The sequence below is a fragment of the Archocentrus centrarchus genome, chromosome 9 (assembly GCF_007364275.1).
Source record: "Archocentrus centrarchus isolate MPI-CPG fArcCen1 chromosome 9, fArcCen1, whole genome shotgun sequence".
Classification (NCBI taxonomy): Eukaryota; Metazoa; Chordata; class Actinopteri; order Cichliformes; family Cichlidae; genus Archocentrus; species Archocentrus centrarchus.
Genome location: NC_044354.1, coordinates 22,959,732 through 22,977,204, shown reverse-complemented (window position 1 = coordinate 22,977,204; position 17,473 = coordinate 22,959,732). Strand labels below are relative to the sequence as shown.

At 44.4% G+C, this 17,473-nt stretch overlaps 1 protein-coding gene across 4 annotated transcripts in view; it reads right to left on the bottom strand.

Moving 5' to 3' along the window:
* Positions 1–16,496, bottom strand: part of dock5 (dedicator of cytokinesis 5) — a 45,536-nt gene extending 29,040 nt beyond the window's left edge. For all 4 annotated transcript variants that reach the window (XM_030737619.1, XM_030737620.1, XM_030737621.1 and 1 more), the window contains exons 1-6: positions 16,312–16,496; positions 1,199–1,282; positions 938–978; positions 774–829; positions 403–499; positions 90–238 (exon numbers count right to left, since the gene is read on the bottom strand). In XM_030737619.1, coding sequence (XP_030593479.1) covers positions 90–238; positions 403–499; positions 774–829; positions 938–978; positions 1,199–1,282; positions 16,312–16,354 — 470 coding nt within the window. In that variant the 5' untranslated portion in view covers positions 16,355–16,496. The remainder of the gene's footprint in view (positions 1–89; positions 239–402; positions 500–773; positions 830–937; positions 979–1,198; positions 1,283–16,311) is intronic.
* Positions 16,497–17,473: the final 977 nt, after the last annotated feature.

Genomic DNA, 17,473 nt, shown 5'->3' with positions numbered 1-17,473 from the left:
ATACAGCCCTTTACTGTGGGCATTTCATTGCTGTATAATAACTATTTATTTTTTAAAAAAGAAAGAAAAAAAAAAAGCAGGATTCGTACCGGTTTCCATAATCAATCTTTGCTGTGACTTTCTTTTTGAGTTCTACAAGGTCATCCTTGGGCAGCGTTCCTGACACTATCTGAGATCGATATTCGATGAGGCTGTAGGCCATCTGCTGCACACTCCTGAACAGGGTTGTCTTGTTCGCCTGCCAGATAAACACACTTTATTATAAATAATGCTTCCTTCAGAGGAATGAGCAGCAATGCCAGTTTTTAACAAAAGTGTGTCAAAGGGGTGAAAAGCAGAGGTGCACAGAACTGGGTGTGCTAAAAAACAGAGTGGCAGATAAAAGAGAAAGTCTCCACATACCACATACAGCTTGTGCCATATCTGGGCCCATTCTCTCAGAGTAGCCCCAAGCTCTTGTACCAGGGGTAAATCCGCTGGAATAATTATTTCCTGCTGGCTACCAGCCACAAGAAGAGAATAGAAAGACATTGGAAGAGTGGCTCATCACTCACAGATCATGTCATATAATTTGGATAGATTCAAGTGCTTTTCTATACATGATAAATAGGTGGATGGTTTCCTTACACAGCCAAGAAAAGCATTACTGAGTCCTCACTTATGATAATTGTAAGTGCACTGCTATCTCACTGGCAAATGACAAGGCTGGACAGCAAACCAAAAGCAGAGTGGATTATCATCAAAATGATCTGTTTACTGATATGTGATCTCACCCTATTCCCTCAACCGTAGCCTCCTTTAAGTGGATGTAGGAAGCAGGGAAAATGCCCTGAAAAAAAAATTAATTGCGATCAGTATATATATTTTATATCTGCACACACACTCACACACAGACATCAAGGCAATGATACTATGATAGCACTGATCTCGCCCATACCTTCTGTGATTTCTTGCGTAGAGCGTAGCCCCTATACCAGCCTGAGAAGACATAAATGAGCCAACAAAAGTGTTACACTGAGGGATAGGACGAGATAGGAGTGATGTCAGGAGGACAATGTAATGGACTCATTTACATTATCATGAATAACACACTGAGCGCCAGTTAGTTCAACATCTCATTTAAGTTCCTGTGTCAGCTTGCTTTAGACTGGGGAAAGAGGAATGTGTCAGGGCCTGCTGTGTGCTTTTGCTCGCTCACCTTCCAATTTCTCAAGTATGTGCACCGTGTCCCCCACTTGTAGACACAGCTCCTGCTCACCACTGGCATCGTAATTGTAGATCGCTGAAGGACAAAGCAGGACTGTCTCATAATGTGAATCACATACAAAACTATTAACAAGAAGAAAAAAAAAAAAAAAAAAAAAAAACATAAAACGGTTTGGGCCGACAGAGTGATTGACGACTTTTGTTCCTCCTCAAGGTCCAGTGGATTACGGAAAACCCCAAATCCCTTTTCAATCACTTATTGCACAGAGGAGCAAGTCTGTTTTAAAAGAAGTTCTGGATCAGAGGTTTGCGGTTTCTCACTGGAAAAAGAAACCAATTCAACCTCCTTGTCACAGAACTTGCACGCGCAGCATAGAGAATCTTGATCTTTGATTTATTCCTCATCTTAGTGCTTTTTTGTAGATGCAGGCAGTGTGTTTGTGCAGCACGGATGTGTGTGACGCAAACCTCCAAAGCGTTTGTACTATTTTTAATTGAATTGGATGCCTTCAGGCTGTGATTAACGTTCCAGTAAATAGACCTCGCCAGAGCAGGTAGTTTCAGCGTTAAACGTGAGGAGTAACGCTAAAAAAGCAACAGTATCCGACTCCATATATTTGACAACAAGCCTATTGTGACCTTTGGTCAGTAGTTACACTGCAGGTTATGTTTCTGCCAAGTGACTCACCTGCAAGTGCTGCCCCTCCCTGTATTCATTTTAACCTTACAGCTTTCCTGGAGGTGGCTCCTATCTTTTCCTTTTCAGCTGTCTAACCAGGACTGAAATTGGAGAAGTACTACAAGAATATGCCTGTGTGTACAAATATATATATATATATATATATATATATATATATATATATATATATATATATATATATATATATGTAGCCAGGTGAAATTGGAAGCGATTAAATAGAGGGTTAAACAGCCCCACCTGGTGGAGCATTGTTGTCATTCTCACTGAAGCTGGTTAGTCTCGCGAGAATGCGGAAATCCCGCGAGATTTCAGATCGAGGCTAGAGGCCAGACTAATGTCCCGTACGCCATCAGATCGCCGCAAAGCTGCTTGAGAAACCGATTGTTTGCCGCATGGTGTGGAAAGGCCAGAGCAGTGGAGCAGCGTAAGTGACTAAAGGCACAACATATACGTGTGATCCAGCGTGCATGGTGTGTGCGCTATTTTCAGAGACTGAGCTTATGTTTGCTCTTGCTGGTTTCAGAGGGGAGAAATCCAGTGATAGGCTGAGGTGGTGTGTTATAGCACAGGCTGACCACTGGAGTCAGAGTAAGTCACCGACTATTCCCTGGTGTTATGATGTGAAGTGTTATGTACTGTTTTGCTGTAAAACACTGTTTAGATTAACTTTATTGAGGGTATAGAGTTTAGTCGTGTTGTAATATTGTGAATGTGTTTGATTGTTTTATTCCTTTTCTTCTTGTCTTTGTTTTCTTTATCAGAAAAGTGAGGCCACTGCTGTTGTCTGTATAGGGAATCTGATTTGTACACAGTAGGAAAGCTTAGGCCTCCATTTTGTTTTCAATCTACAGCCGTTGATCAGTTCTGTGTCCATGAGCGGTGTTGAGACTGGAGGAGGCAGGGGCACAGTGTATTGTTAAAGTTGAGACATTTGTTAATTAACCTCAAAACAAAGAATTAACGCTGTTCTTATTCTTTATTATGAGTTCAGTCGGGGAATAAAGACCCATTTTAAATTTTATTTGGTGTCAGTCCTGTCCTTTGCTGACCGGGCCACACTAATTTTGGTGTCAGAAGTGGGATTCCTCTTTAAGTTTTGAGGTCATTGTACTGAGAGTGAGCACGAACATATTGTACAGAGACAACAGTAGTGGCCAGAGGAGGTCCAGCTCCAGAGAGCCAGAGAGGGTGACGGCTGTGGCGCGGTGTCTTGGAGGCAACTGTGCGTGTTGCTGGTGTTCTGGAGGAGAGCCGACTTCGTCATCAGAGGCTGCTGGAGAGGACTAATTTCGACTGGTTTGGGACTGTTCGGTGGAGATACATAACGGCTAGAACTGTGATAATTGACTTCACTAAGGACATAGAAACAGAGACTCCTGAGAATGTCCGAAGAGGAAGTGGGGGCAGCTGCTCCCACGGCAGGAACCAGCCATGGAGATGATGCAGGTTTTCTGTTCAGTGATGGAGGTAACCCAGTTGCACAGCTACAGTCACAGGTCCTAGAGCTGGGCAGGAAGCATGATGAGATAATGTCAAGTATTGCTAATCTAGGTAATGTTCAAACACGGTCTGTTGTTTACATCCCAAGAGAAAAACATGTTGTACCTTTCTGTGGTGAGGTTGGAAAAGATGTGTACACTGTAGATGAGTTCATAGAAGAAATGCAGCGAATAATGAGGGTGAGGGGCCTACAGAGAGAGGAACAGGTAGACTTTATCTTGTCACATCTAAAGGGTCCAGCACTAGAGGAGGTCAAATTACGGATGGGAGGGCAGCCTAAGCATCCTAGTGACCTATTTTCATATTTGACTGAAGCCTTCAGAGAGAAGCGCACCACACCACAGCTATTACATGCTTTCTATTCTCGCAGACAAGTGGATGGGGAAGACTTTCGTGAGTATTCACATGCCCTCTCTCAGCTGCTAAATCTAGCTCTCCAACAATCCCCTAATGCTGTAGCTGACGCACAACTGGCTTTGAGAGACCAGTTCATTGAGGGGGTTCGGGACTCAGCCCTGAGACGCGGATTGCGTAAACTAGTTAGAGAGAAACCCGACTCTAACCTATTTGATGTCAGAGATGAAGCAATAATGTGGTCACTTGAAGACAGGCCCCGTAACATTAATGTAGCACGAAACCGAAACTTGGTAGGAGACAGCAGAGATGAGACTTTAGAGAAACCAGACTCAACCAGTAAAATACAAGCTGATCTGGCCGTAACTCTGCAGGAAGTTGTTAAAATGATTGCACAGCAGGGTAGGGCGATCACTGAGCTAACTGATGCAGTTCGGGGGCTCACTGAGCAGAATATCAGCTCAGGGAGTGTTAATCAGGGAGGTAGGCCTAAGGTCCAGCCCAAGTACACAAGTGATGGTCAGCCTATATGTCTGCGTTGTGAGAGTGTGGGACACATGGCCAGGCAGTGTACTGCCCCGCGGAAGACAGAAAGTCAGTCACCTGCTGCACCTAGCTCCACGGTGCCGGGAAACAGGAACCCTCCATTGCTGTGAGCCGAGCAATGCGAGGAAGGTCAGAAGGCTCAGAGAGCATTTTAACCAAAGAACGTTTTCTGGAAAAGGCTGTTGGCAAGTGTCCTGAATTAGATGTTCAGATAGGGGGTGTCCCCCTTAGGTGTATACTGGACACAGGAAGTAACGTAAGCACTTTGACTGAGGGTTTCTTCAGAAACCACCTCCATGGAGGAGACGAGGACATGCACTGTACTGCTAAATGGCTCAAACTGACTGCAGCCAATAAACTGCCGCTCCCCTACTTGGGCTATGTCGAGCTAGACATACAAGTTCTTGGGGTAGCTCTCCCTGAGTGTGGTTTCTTGATAATCAAAGATGGGGACAATGAGGAGCCAGACCCTTCGGTACCTGGCATAATTGGAATGAACATTGCTAAGAGATGCCGGCAGCTGATACACACAGAGTTTGATGTAGCTCTGGATGGGAAGTTGGATCCCATCTGGAGGGAAGCTTGCCGTAGGGTACAAGAGGCGGAGCTAGTTGGAAAGACATCCATGGCCCGGCTTGCTAGTAAGCACAGGGTGCGTGTACCTGCCATGTCTGTTGCCACACTCCGTGCAAGGGGGCGCAAGGGACAGTCCAGCGGCAACTCCACTATGCTGCTCGAGCAAGGAGACTCACCACTGCCTTGTGGGTTGATGGTTGTTCCAACTGCCGTCTCATCCAACAGATCTGTGTTTCCGGTTCAGGTTATTAACCTCTCACAGGAGGATATCTGGTTGTCCCCAAAAACCAGGCTAGGCATTCTCAGCCAGTGCCATCATGTGGAAGATGACCCCTATGAGGTTAAGTTTCAGCGGATTTCTGCTGACCTGGAGGAAGTTAGCATTAGTCCGAGGGACAGTCAAAAATCAGCCAGTGACATACAGAGCTTTCTAGATCGGCTGCACTGTGGCGGCAGCCCAGAGCAGAAAGTAGAGCTTGAGTCGCTCTTGAAGAGATATGCAGATGTGTTTGCTGTGCATGATGAGGACCTGGGGTTCACTGATCGAGTGAAACATGAGATCCCGGTGGTTGAGGAGACGCCTGTCTCCCAGCCCTACCGCCGTATACCACCCAACCAGTACCAGGAAGTTAGGGAGCATATTTCAGAGCTACTTAGGAAAGGGGTAATCCAGGAGAGTTCAAGCTCCTATGCTTCACCTGTTGTTCTGGTACGCAAGTCGGATGGTAGTCTAAGACTTTGCGTAGACTACAGGAGGCTAAACGCGAAGACCAGGCGGGATGCGTTTCCGCTCCCACGCATCGACGAAAGTCTGGATGCACTCTGTGGCGCCAGATTCTTTTCAACGATTGACCTGGCTAGCGGATATCACCAAGTTGCAGTACATGAGAAAGATAGGCACAAAACTGCATTTACCACACCCTTTGGCCTGTATGAATATAAGAGAATGCCCTTTGGATTATGCAATGCGCCTGCCACATTTCAGAGGCTCATGCAGGCAACAATGAGTGACTTGGTGTTTCAGACTGTACTGATTTACCTGGATGACTTGCTGGTGTTCTCATCAACATTCCAGGACCACCTGGTGAGGTTAGAGAGGGTCCTGAAAAGGTTGAGGGAGACAGGGTTGAAGGTCAAAATGGTGAAGTGTCACTTCCTTCAACCTGAGGTCAGGTTCCTTGGTCACTCAGTCTCAGCCCAAGGCATAGGCCCGGACCCTGACAAGATAAGTGTTGTAAAACGGTGGCCCATCCCCAGTACTGTAGGGGAGCTCCGTGCCTTCCTAGGCCTTTGCAGTTACTACAGGAGGTTTATTGAAGGTTTCTCCAAGATCGCAGGGCCCCTTCATGATGCTGTGAATGCATGCATCAGGGAGACTAGCCAGATGAGGGCTAACAAGATGTTCAGGTCAGTCTGGACACAAATGTGTCAAGAAGCTTTCGAGCTGCTGAGGGACAGACTAACCAGTGCTCCCACACTAGGCTATGCAGACTTCACCTTACCTTTTATCCTTGAGACAGATGCAAGCAGCCTAGGATTAGGTGCTGTTCTGTACCAGGAACAGGCAGGTGGGAAGAAGGTGATAGCCTATGCGAGCCGGAGGCTCAGAGGGGCTGAGAAGAATGATCGAAATTACAGCAGCATGAAACTCGAGCTGCTAGCACTCAAGTGGGCAGTTACGGAGAAGTTCAGGAGCTACCTGTTGGGGTCCAAATTTACTGTCATCACAGACAACAACCCCCTGTGTCATCTCTCCACTGCCAATTTGGGGGCTATCCAGCAGCGATGGGTCGCTCAGCTAGCTGTGTTTGACTTTGATGTGAAATACCGGCCTGGACGGTGCAATACAGCAGCTGATGCCCTCTCCCGGCATCCGCCAGCTGATGAGCCCGAGCCAGATAGTGAAGATGCAGAATTTGATCACTGTGTAGCCATATGCAGCTCACTCAAGACAGGGACATCTTTGGATATGAGTTTGGTAGCAGCAGGGATTGAACAGGGTAACATCAGGCAGTTGCAGGCATCTGAAGTAATTCCAGATAACATACCTGTGTTGCCTGGGTACTCTAAAGCAGAACTACAGTGTTTTCAAACATCTGACCCAGTGTTGGGGGTGCTGAGAAAGGTCTGGGGCCGCCAAAGAAAACCTACTTACCACGAGAGAGCAGGCTTATCCAAACCAGTACGCTCCTTGTTGAAACAGTGGTCCCGACTGAGAGAAAGAGATGGGCTTTTGTACAGAGTGATTGAGGATACTCACCTTGGAGAATGCTATCAGCTGTTGCTACCTGCATGCCTCAAAGAGCAAGTCCTCAAGAGTGTGCATGACCAGATGGGACATCAGGGCATTGAACGAACTTTAGGACTGTTGAGACAGAGGTGTTTCTGGAGTGGTATGCATGAGGATGTTGAACAGTGGGTTAAAGAGTGCCAGAGATGTGTCCTAACAAAGATGCCGCACCCAAGAATCCAGGCTCCATATACCCCTTTTTTAGCTACTCGACCACTTGAAGTGGTGGCTGTGGACTACACAGTGCTGGAGCGAGCCACAGATGGTCGTGAGAATGTGCTGGTGATCACAGACGTGTTCACAAAGTTCAGTCAGGCCATTGCCACAAGAGATCAGAAGGCAGATACGACAGCAAAGGCCCTTCTCAGGGAATGGTTTTTGAAGTATGGAGTGCCCGAGCGCCTGCACTCTGATCAGGGCAGAAATTTCGAAAGTGCTGTGGTTGCAGAGCTATGCAAGTTGTATGGAGTAAAGAAAACCAGGACCACACCCCACCATCCACAGGGTAACCCCCAGTGTGAGAGGTTCAACAGAACTTTACATGACCTCCTGCGCACGCTTCCCCCTGAAAAGAAGCGGCGTTGGCCTGAGCATCTGTCAGAACTTGTGTACGCTTACAATGTCACACCACATTCAACCACAGGGTATTCACCTTACTACCTGCTGTTCGGGGTCCATCCACACCTCCCGGTTGATGCCCTGTTGGGCCAAGAGCAAATGAGGGATGATCAGCCTGACTGGTTAATTACCCACCAAGAGAGGCTGCGGGATGCGCACGCACGAGCAAGAGAGTGCGCCGAGAGAAAGGCTGCTGGAAGAGTGGTGCAGCAACAGGAGAAAGTGTACTGCCCACCTGTTGGGGTGGGGCAGGAGGTGTACCTCCGACATAGGCCTCCTGGGAGGAATAAGATCCAGGATGCATGGGCAATTCCAGTGTACAAGGTTGTCGAGGTCCATGGGACTACCTATACCGTGGAACCTTTGGAGGGAGGCCCGAAGAAGAGGGTCCATAGGTCCAACCTTCGGCCATGTGTGGGGCCCGTACCAGTGCAAACCAAGCGTCACTGTTTGGCTGCCCCCACTGTTGAAGGGATGTTAGTTTCGGAGTCGGAGTCGGAGTCTGACATGGAGCCAGACTTTGTGTTGATGGAGGAAGTCAGGTGTTCTCAAGCTGGGCAAGAGGCCATCGTGGGGCCTGACAACTTGAACCTGCTGGCAGACAGAGCAGGAGGCCATCAAGTAATAGAGTGTGAGGATGTGCCTGAGCAAAGGAGGAGCGAGACACCTAATAGTGATGTGGGGGCCAACTCCATGGACCATGCCCCACCATCAGGGCATTTCAGCTGCCCTGAGGAGAAAGGGGGACCGCAGCCTGTACCCGCTCCGAGAGGAAGGAAGGAGAGGAAGGCCCAGGTGGAGCCACCCGTTCCCCCTCCACGTCGAAGTGAGAGAGAGACTGCAGGGAGACATAGAAATATGTTTCACCTACCCAGATCAGCATGTAATTCTGTGTCCTTTAGCCCAGATGTGTTCTCTCAGATACTAGCAGGGGTGGCCCTTTATACATCCAACCTTAGAGAAGGGATGGGGGAGTAGGAAGTCACCGAGGACGTTGACTTTTAGCAGGGGAGAATGTAGCCAGGTGAAATTGGAAGCGATTAAATAGAGGGTTAAACAGCCCCACCTGGTGGAGCATTGTTGTCATTCTCACTGAAGCTGGTTAGTCTCGCGAGAATGCGGAAATCCCGCGAGATTTCAGATCGAGGCTAGAGGCCAGACTAATGTCCCGTACGCCATCAGATCGCCGCAAAGCTGCTTGAGAAACCGATTGTTTGCCGCATGGTGTGGAAAGGCCAGAGCAGTGGAGCAGCGTAAGTGACTAAAGGCACAACATATACGTGTGATCCAGCGTGCATGGTGTGTGCGCTATTTTCAGAGACTGAGCTTATGTTTGCTCTTGCTGGTTTCAGAGGGGAGAAATCCAGTGATAGGCTGAGGTGGTGTGTTATAGCACAGGCTGACCACTGGAGTCAGAGTAAGTCACCGACTATTCCCTGGTGTTATGATGTGAAGTGTTATGTACTGTTTTGCTGTAAAACACTGTTTAGATTAACTTTATTGAGGGTATAGAGTTTAGTCGTGTTGTAATATTGTGAATGTGTTTGATTGTTTTATTCCTTTTCTTCTTGTCTTTGTTTTCTTTATCAGAAAAGTGAGGCCACTGCTGTTGTCTGTATAGGGAATCTGATTTGTACACAGTAGGAAAGCTTAGGCCTCCATTTTGTTTTCAATCTACAGCCGTTGATCAGTTCTGTGTCCATGAGCGGTGTTGAGACTGGAGGAGGCAGGGGCACAGTGTATTGTTAAAGTTGAGACATTTGTTAATTAACCTCAAAACAAAGAATTAACGCTGTTCTTATTCTTTATTATGAGTTCAGTCGGGGAATAAAGACCCATTTTAAATTTTATTTGGTGTCAGTCCTGTCCTTTGCTGACCGGGCCACATATATATATATATATATATATATATATATATATATATATATACACACACATACACACACACACACAGTCACTCATATATACATACAAGACAAACCAAAGAGACACTGCAAAAGAGAAACCTTGGGAAACAATCCTGTAGCAAAGTTCTTTGTCACGACTTGAGGGAGCTGCAATAGCGCACAGCCACTCATTCTCACAGTAAGATGGAAGAACTATGAGCAGAGCTCTGCCCTGACTTGCATGGTGATAATGCTTGTTGCTGGAGGCCAGATTTCACTGCACGCTTCAACTGGCTCAGCTTATCACACCTCAGTCTGAATACCAAAACTTGACAAATCACTGAATGTGACTACTCTTCCTTCTCTTTGAATTCCTCCTTATTGGCAGATTTTTTTTTTCCAGCTTTCCATGAAACACATTTTAGTCTTAAGACTTTGTTTTCATTACCACATCAAGAAGCTCCTGGATTATCAGGTTGTGCTTTTGATGACTGTTTTGTCAGGAGCACCTGCACAGGTGTGAGATCCCTCATGGTGTCAACAAAAAGACAGCTAGTGGGGCCTAAACAGACTCAGAACCACTGCAATAACAGATTGTTCTTTTATGTGAATATAAACACATGTAACAGATGTTGTTTTACAACCCCAAACCCAAAAAAAGTTTGGTAACTATGTAATATATAATTAATAACAGAATGCAATGATTTGCAGATCTCAGAAACCCCTATTACTCACAACAGAACATAGAGAACATATCAAATGTTTAAACTGAGAAAATGTATCATTTTTTTAAAAATGTGAATTTGATGGCAGCAACACATAAAAAGTTGGGACGGGCAACGAGAGGCTGGCAACGTAGGTGACACAAATAAAAGCTGCTGAAACTGCAGTTAATTAGCAACAGGTCTGGATCACCAGCCTTAATGACCTATAATAGAATAAGTCCAAAGTATGTTTTGTTGTTTGCGCTTTTTACATGATTTCTGCGAACCCGTTAGAGGACAGACACAGCGCTCTGGGACACGTTGAATGCATAATATGAAAGTGTAAATTCTCTAGTTTTATATGCAAAAACAATTATTGCTCTCTTATGTGGGTGCAATTCTACCGCCATTTAAGACAGTTAAGCAATTGGGAGCGCCGGCGCTCCTGCCGGTCACAAAGATAAAAAGAGCATCTTAGAGCGGCAGAGCTTCCCAGAAGCAAAGAGGAGCAGAGATTCACCAATCTGCAAAAACTGCAGACTTTGAATATCTCATCATCTACAATTCATAATATCATCAAAGGATTCAGAGAATCTGGAGAAATCTCTTCACAAGAGACAAGAAATCAATATTCGATGCGTGTGATCTTCAGGCCCTCAGGCAGTACTACATTAAAAACAGGCATGATTCTGTCATGGAAATCACTGCATGGGCTCAGGAACACTTCCAGAAACCACTGTCTACGAGCACAGTTCACTGTGCCATCCACAAATGCAGGTTAAAGCTCTATCATGCAATGAAACTACATATGAACACGATTCAGCAACATTTAAACCTTTAAAATGTGGGAAACTGTTCTGTGGTCAGACTAATCCAAATCACTTTTTATCAGTGCTCAGTTCAAAAGCCTGCATCTCTGATGGTACGGGGGCGCATCAGCGCCTATGGAATTGGCACATCTGGAAAGGCACCATCAATGCTGACGGGTACAGGATTTAGAGTAACATATGCTCCCATCCAGATGATGTCTTTTTCAGAAGAGGGGATGCTACACAGTGATAAACGTGGCCCTGTCCCAACTTTGATGAGATGTGTTGCTGCCATCAAAGTGAAAATGATCTTAGTTTCTTTCTTAAAATAGTACATTTTCTCAGTTTAAGAATTTAATATATTTTCTATGTTATATTGTGAATGAAATACGAGTTTATGAGATTTGCAGACCATTGCCTTCTGTTTTCATTTGTAGTTTGTGCAGCATCCCAACTGTTTTTTAGAATTGGGCTTGTATTTAAAAAAGAAGTTAAAGGCATACTATGAATCACCAGGAAATTAATTAAATGTGCAGCCAGAATATGTGCACTGAAGAAATGACATCTGCCTCTAGTCAAGCCAAGAGTGACAATGGGCTATTCACCAACTTGACACAGTGTCCGAGCTTGGCAAGAGCCGCACTGTCTAAAGCAAAAAGTATCAGTCTGGGCTCTGGCAGCAAAGCTAATCTGTGCCACTCTGAGGCACACTGTCTTCCTCTTAAACTTCAAATGCTGAGCCTGTAGCTACTGTTGTAAAGTCCAATAAAGCTCTATCGGCACAAGTTCAAGCTAATGAGCATGCTAATGTTAAATCAGAGTCAGCCTGATTCCCCTTAAATGATTTACCATAGAGGTGCATTAGCCAACAATTAAAGAACATCCCAGTCGAAGAGTTTGAGCAGCTGCTGGCAGCTCATCAAAGTTAACACAATACAATGAGAAGCTATTGTTCTTATTGCTGACTGAGCATGAAAGGACCATGGCATGACCAGGATAAAACAGGAAAGGCATAACATTTAAAAAAAAAAAAAAAATGATGAAAGAATCCATTTGTGAAGGAAATCCTTGAAAACATTACTGTAAAAATTCACTCAATTCAATGTACTTCTCAGCTGTAAAAGCCTTTAGAGTAGTAAAAGAAAAAAATTAAGTCAGCAATGGAATAGAAATGCTGTATGCCATTCTGCACAGGGTTTGATGTACAGGCTGCATATTCATTTATACAGATCAAATCACTCTTTGGATGTAACTACTTAATTATGATTTCCTCCTGTAAACGTCCACACAGTGATGTAATCACATCCAGTATCATGTGCAGCATACAAATGTCATACACTACCGAAGCAGGGAGAGGTTCAGTTAGTATCGCTCCAAAAAGCCATTAGATAAGTAAGTCTATTAAGGTTTGCTTTTGAGCCAATTCTCCTCCAGCAGCATTTCTCAAAAGGTAAAGGCCTCCGAAGAAAAGCCTCGAGCCTCCCATCTCCTCGTCTAGACAGCCAGAAATGATCTGCAGCTCTTAAAACTGTGCTCCAGCTAATAAGTCCTTTTATGTCATCCATAAATCAGAAAGTTAATTCTCAAGTTCAAAGTTTAAAAAAAAAGTGCAAAAAAAGGGATAAATTAGATCAGCTTGGGTTCATCTTTTTTATTTGGGTAAAAACCCTGCTTCAACATTTAACAGAAAGAAGATTAAAACGTCTTATCGAGAAAAAAAAAAAAAGCACAACGTCTTTCTCCAGGTTGTAAAAGAAGAAAAATAATTCATCTGCTATTAAGCTTTAAAAGTAAACAGCCATTTGGTCGGTCGGTCCAAACCGAGAACGAGGGCTGCACTTGTCTCCAAATCACCAGCTGTAGCTGCAAGATTGGCAAACAGGGGATATGAAATGATTGTGATCTATTTATGCTGCAAAAGCAGTTCATTTTGTTAATGACAGCCCTGCTCAGCGAGCAGAGAGGGCAAATTTAAGCCGTTCATCATTTTAAAGAAAAATGCTACATGCTAGTTATTGCCTAATTTCACCAAGTGGAAGTTGTGGCTCGGTGGCTAGAACGGCAGTTCCCTGAAGAAAACTCGAGATAATGACAGGAGGTGGCAGAGTGCTTGTAAGCAACTGTAAGGTAGTTATTATCATTATGACTAAATTATCACATAAGCTGCTACTTAGAAATGCTTGTTACTTCCCTGAGACTGTCTGGACTTCAGTGCACCTTTTTCTGCTGAATGGGCGTTCAGCTTAAATTTGAGTATGTGAACAAGCATGACTGTGTGACATAAGTATTTTCACAGTCATTGTGGGCCACCAATCAGCTTACACAAGAGTGATTCGGACACCTGATGCACACGGGGCACAGAAAATGATAGCGTACCTCTCAGTTTAGAAGGAGACTTCATACGTTTGTTTCATTTTTAAAATGAAATGAACTTTTATATTGTCCTTTTAGAACTTTTTGATGGTCTATTCCATTGTTTTTTTTTGTTTTTTTGGAGTATAATCCCCTCTCAGACGCACATTATTATTCAAAGCAGTATTTTTAGGTCTCTTCAAACATTTCTGAAGGGGCTCTTTTAACGAGTACCGCCAGTGAGCAAGTTTTATCAAGTAACACTGTGAGGCTCGCAATGGACAGTTCTTAAAAAGGATAAGGTTTGATTGAACACGGGCATTTAATTCATGTTCTTATTCCAGACGGCTAGTGGGAGAAGTCTGCCTTGACAAAGGCGGCGCACAGTGATGGCAGTAGCTTTGCTCTCCCTGAAGTGGTTCTTTTGTATGTGTGCACCACTAACAGGAGGTGCATCAAAATTTCGTTGTGCAATATTGTGCAATAACAATAAAGGTATTCGATTCTATTCTACATCTAAAGGATACTTGTGCAGACTGGCAACCAATCTACCTCCAAGCAGAGATGAGGTGCAGCTTCAGAAATCAGAGAAACTTCTCTCATACTCTACAATAGAATACTGGATTTCACAGCCAATGCTGAGAGGATTGAGGGTTTTTTTTTTTTGCATTTTGTGAAAAATCCCAACATCAACATATCTGCCGATATTCTTTATCTATACATACAGTAGCAGTACTGAAAGAGAAAAAGAATAGAGTCGTTGTTTGTCAGCTGTGCATTGGCATTTCAAAAACTGGTTGCAATTCACTAAGAATGCACAGCTCAGCTGTGAAGTGCGGTCTGTGATCCTGCATCATTAGCATGTAAACAATGCAGTCAGTGCCGCTCTGCTAGATAAACTATGTGTGAACACCATTCATAAACTAAGCGTGTATCATAGAAAATCTATACCAATATTGGCCGAGAATATAAATGCATCAGTTTTCTATTTTGTACCACCAGATTTTTAGTTTTTCTTCCCCAGATGTGAAGACCCGACTGACACTGACTCAACTGACATCACCTGAGGTAACATACTGGATTTTCCAGAGCTCCCCGAGACCTGATGATTTCAATGCTTTTGAGCCTCTCGTGCAGTGCTTCTCTTCCGGATATAAAAATTACGAAGCTATTATGACAGTGTCACAAATTCACCATTGCAGACTGATATCTTAAGCCCCTTATTATTCACAGCTCCCTGTTAACTAGCATGACATAACTGATATGATCAGAAACCTTATGATCTCGTCTTTTATCCAAAAATGTAGTTGCCTGTATTTGAGCACAGCCTTGGTTAACTAATCGGATTAAAAATGTAAGCCCTTGTACGGGGTCCGACGGCATTTTTAGGATTACGTACAGTGTTTAGTGACTCCTGCCTTGTCTCTGCAGCAAAATGGCAGGAGAGTGGCACCATCTACACAATCAAGCAGAGCGACAGTTTTGAAAACCACACTGGGATCTGAAAGGATTAACATTCAAAAATTCCTCAACATCAGCTGCAAAAATAAGGTCACACACAACCAAAAGGCAGAGAGTTTATACAGCAAAGAAACACATGCGCACCTAAAATTGTGGGTTATAAATATTTTTAGTCACTGCAGCAAGCGAGAACAGAACATTTTTATTTAAAAGCCGAAATAAAGTCAGAGAGGGGATCCAGGTTAGAGAACACAGCCAAGGTATTTCAGTCCTAAGCTGTGAGTCATACCTGCTCCAGAAAATAAATAAATAAAAATAGGCACTAGATATATTCAACTCTTTTAGCACACCAGGAAGCAATATTGGTAAATGTCTGTAGCTTTAAGTGAAAGATCCAGCAGTGACTCAGGAAGGAAACCAATGACTAGACAACCTGTGTAGGCTATAAAGTCATTACAGTAAACCTCAAAGGGATTTCTCATAAAGAAAACAGTTGTGCTGATTTACCTTGAGGGCGTGGAGAGCTGGTATCTGATAGCATGAGCATGCATGCTTCAAGGAAGACTGCAAGCCCACGAAAACCCACATACACAGGTGGAAGGGCCACACCTTATTTCAAGACACTGAAGTGTAAAATATAGTTGTGAGGCTCACGAAGATATGCTGAACGGTCATGGTCCATTGCACTGATACATTAAAGTCTTATATAAATGTAGCCAAATGCCATTTGTCTACAAAGTTCCTCTCATGTCTATGCAAATAACATTCCTGTATTATCTCACATGGAGCATGCAGTCACAGTAGCGGATCCCATGTGGGGCCCTACATGAGTCCTTGAAAGGGAGCTATGAAGGACCTTTCAGCCAAATGAGGATTCATTCAAGTTCACTGTAACTCCAACACAACTTGAGCTCAGTGGGATTAAGCACAAGAATGACGGGTACGCTCACTGAACTCCTGGCTCTTCCCCCATTCCTCCTCACCACATTTTATGGACGAAATTGTCAACAATATCTTACTAAAACCAAACTATACAGAGGGACAAACTGGAGAATAAGTGTCCGGGTCCTTGGAATAAAACAAAGAGAACCTGTGAAATCGAGTTGGGCAACGGTGTTAATAATCAACCCAGGTAAGAAACAACAACAACAAAGTCGCCAGGAACTTGTGTTTCCCAACTTCCCGACTCCCGTTCCTCTTGAAGTTAGTGAAGTTGCTGCTGGGAGTTGACGCGGCGAGCTTTCCACTGCCCCCCAAAAAGAAAAAAACAAAAAAAACAAACGTCATGTAGTTAAATGCAAACACTCACCGACTCCGTACTTCTCCTTTTTAGTAGGAATCCAGCGGGTCATAGCTGGAGGAAGACGACAAGTTGTCTGAATAAATAAATAACTATATACACTTGCGACGCACTCCTGCTCGTCCCGAAGCCTACAGTTCCGCCATCATAACTTGTTCACGGGGAGGGGAGAGGAGGGCGCAACACGGCTGAGAGAGGAGAGAGCGGGATAGGCGTCAACCTCTGACTTCACGAACTAACAACCCCCCCAGCACAACACAACACCACACCACACAGACCCACAATACACCGCAGGCGCTCGTTTCATCACCGGGTTGTTCCCCGCAACTTTGTCCCAGCAGCTATTTTTGCCCTCGCCATCAGTCAATCGATAACTTTAACAGTTCGCCATAAATCCTCAAATGAGCTTCAAATTGAATTCAGGGAAATTAGAGTGAGACTGAACTATCTCAGGATTTGCCTCAGTGACTCCTGATAGTGTCACTTTCAGCAGGCTACAGCCTCAGACGTTGACAGTCTTACAGGAGAATAATTAATTGAAGCCAGCGTTATAAATCACTGATGAGCAATAAATAAATGATAGCCAGGTTATTGTTTTTTTTTTTGTTTGTTTTTTAATTCAAAATTAGATTGAATTGCAAACTCCCCGCTGCTGCTGCTGCTGCTGCTGGTCACATGTTAAGCAGGCCCGCTTTGGGACTGGTCATTCACTCCTAGTCGGACTATATTTGATTTGATTTCATGCAAACCCCACAATTAAGAGAAGCCTATGGAGGCACTGCCAAAAAAAACAACTGTTGATTTGTCCAACAGTGAGATGAGACTCACCCCTCCCCTCCCCTCGCCTTCCCTTACCCACTGAAGTAATTTACAGCTGCTGGCTCTGAGATCTGGTAGCCCGTTTAAGCCTTTTGTTTGCCCATCATGTGTGTTTATTTTTCACTGGTCAACCAAATGGTGCCGTCAGTAATGTTCAGCCGCAATGCTTTTGTTGCACCAGGGTGATTTCCATTATTTTGCCCCCCGCCCCTCCATTGTGATGTAGCTCTTTTCAAACACAGCTTGCGGTGAATTATTACTGATCCAGAGCAGTCTGATTGGAAGCTGTTGTTCAAAAGGGCTATTAAACATATGGGAACTACAAAATGTCACTTTATAAGCTAGACAAAAC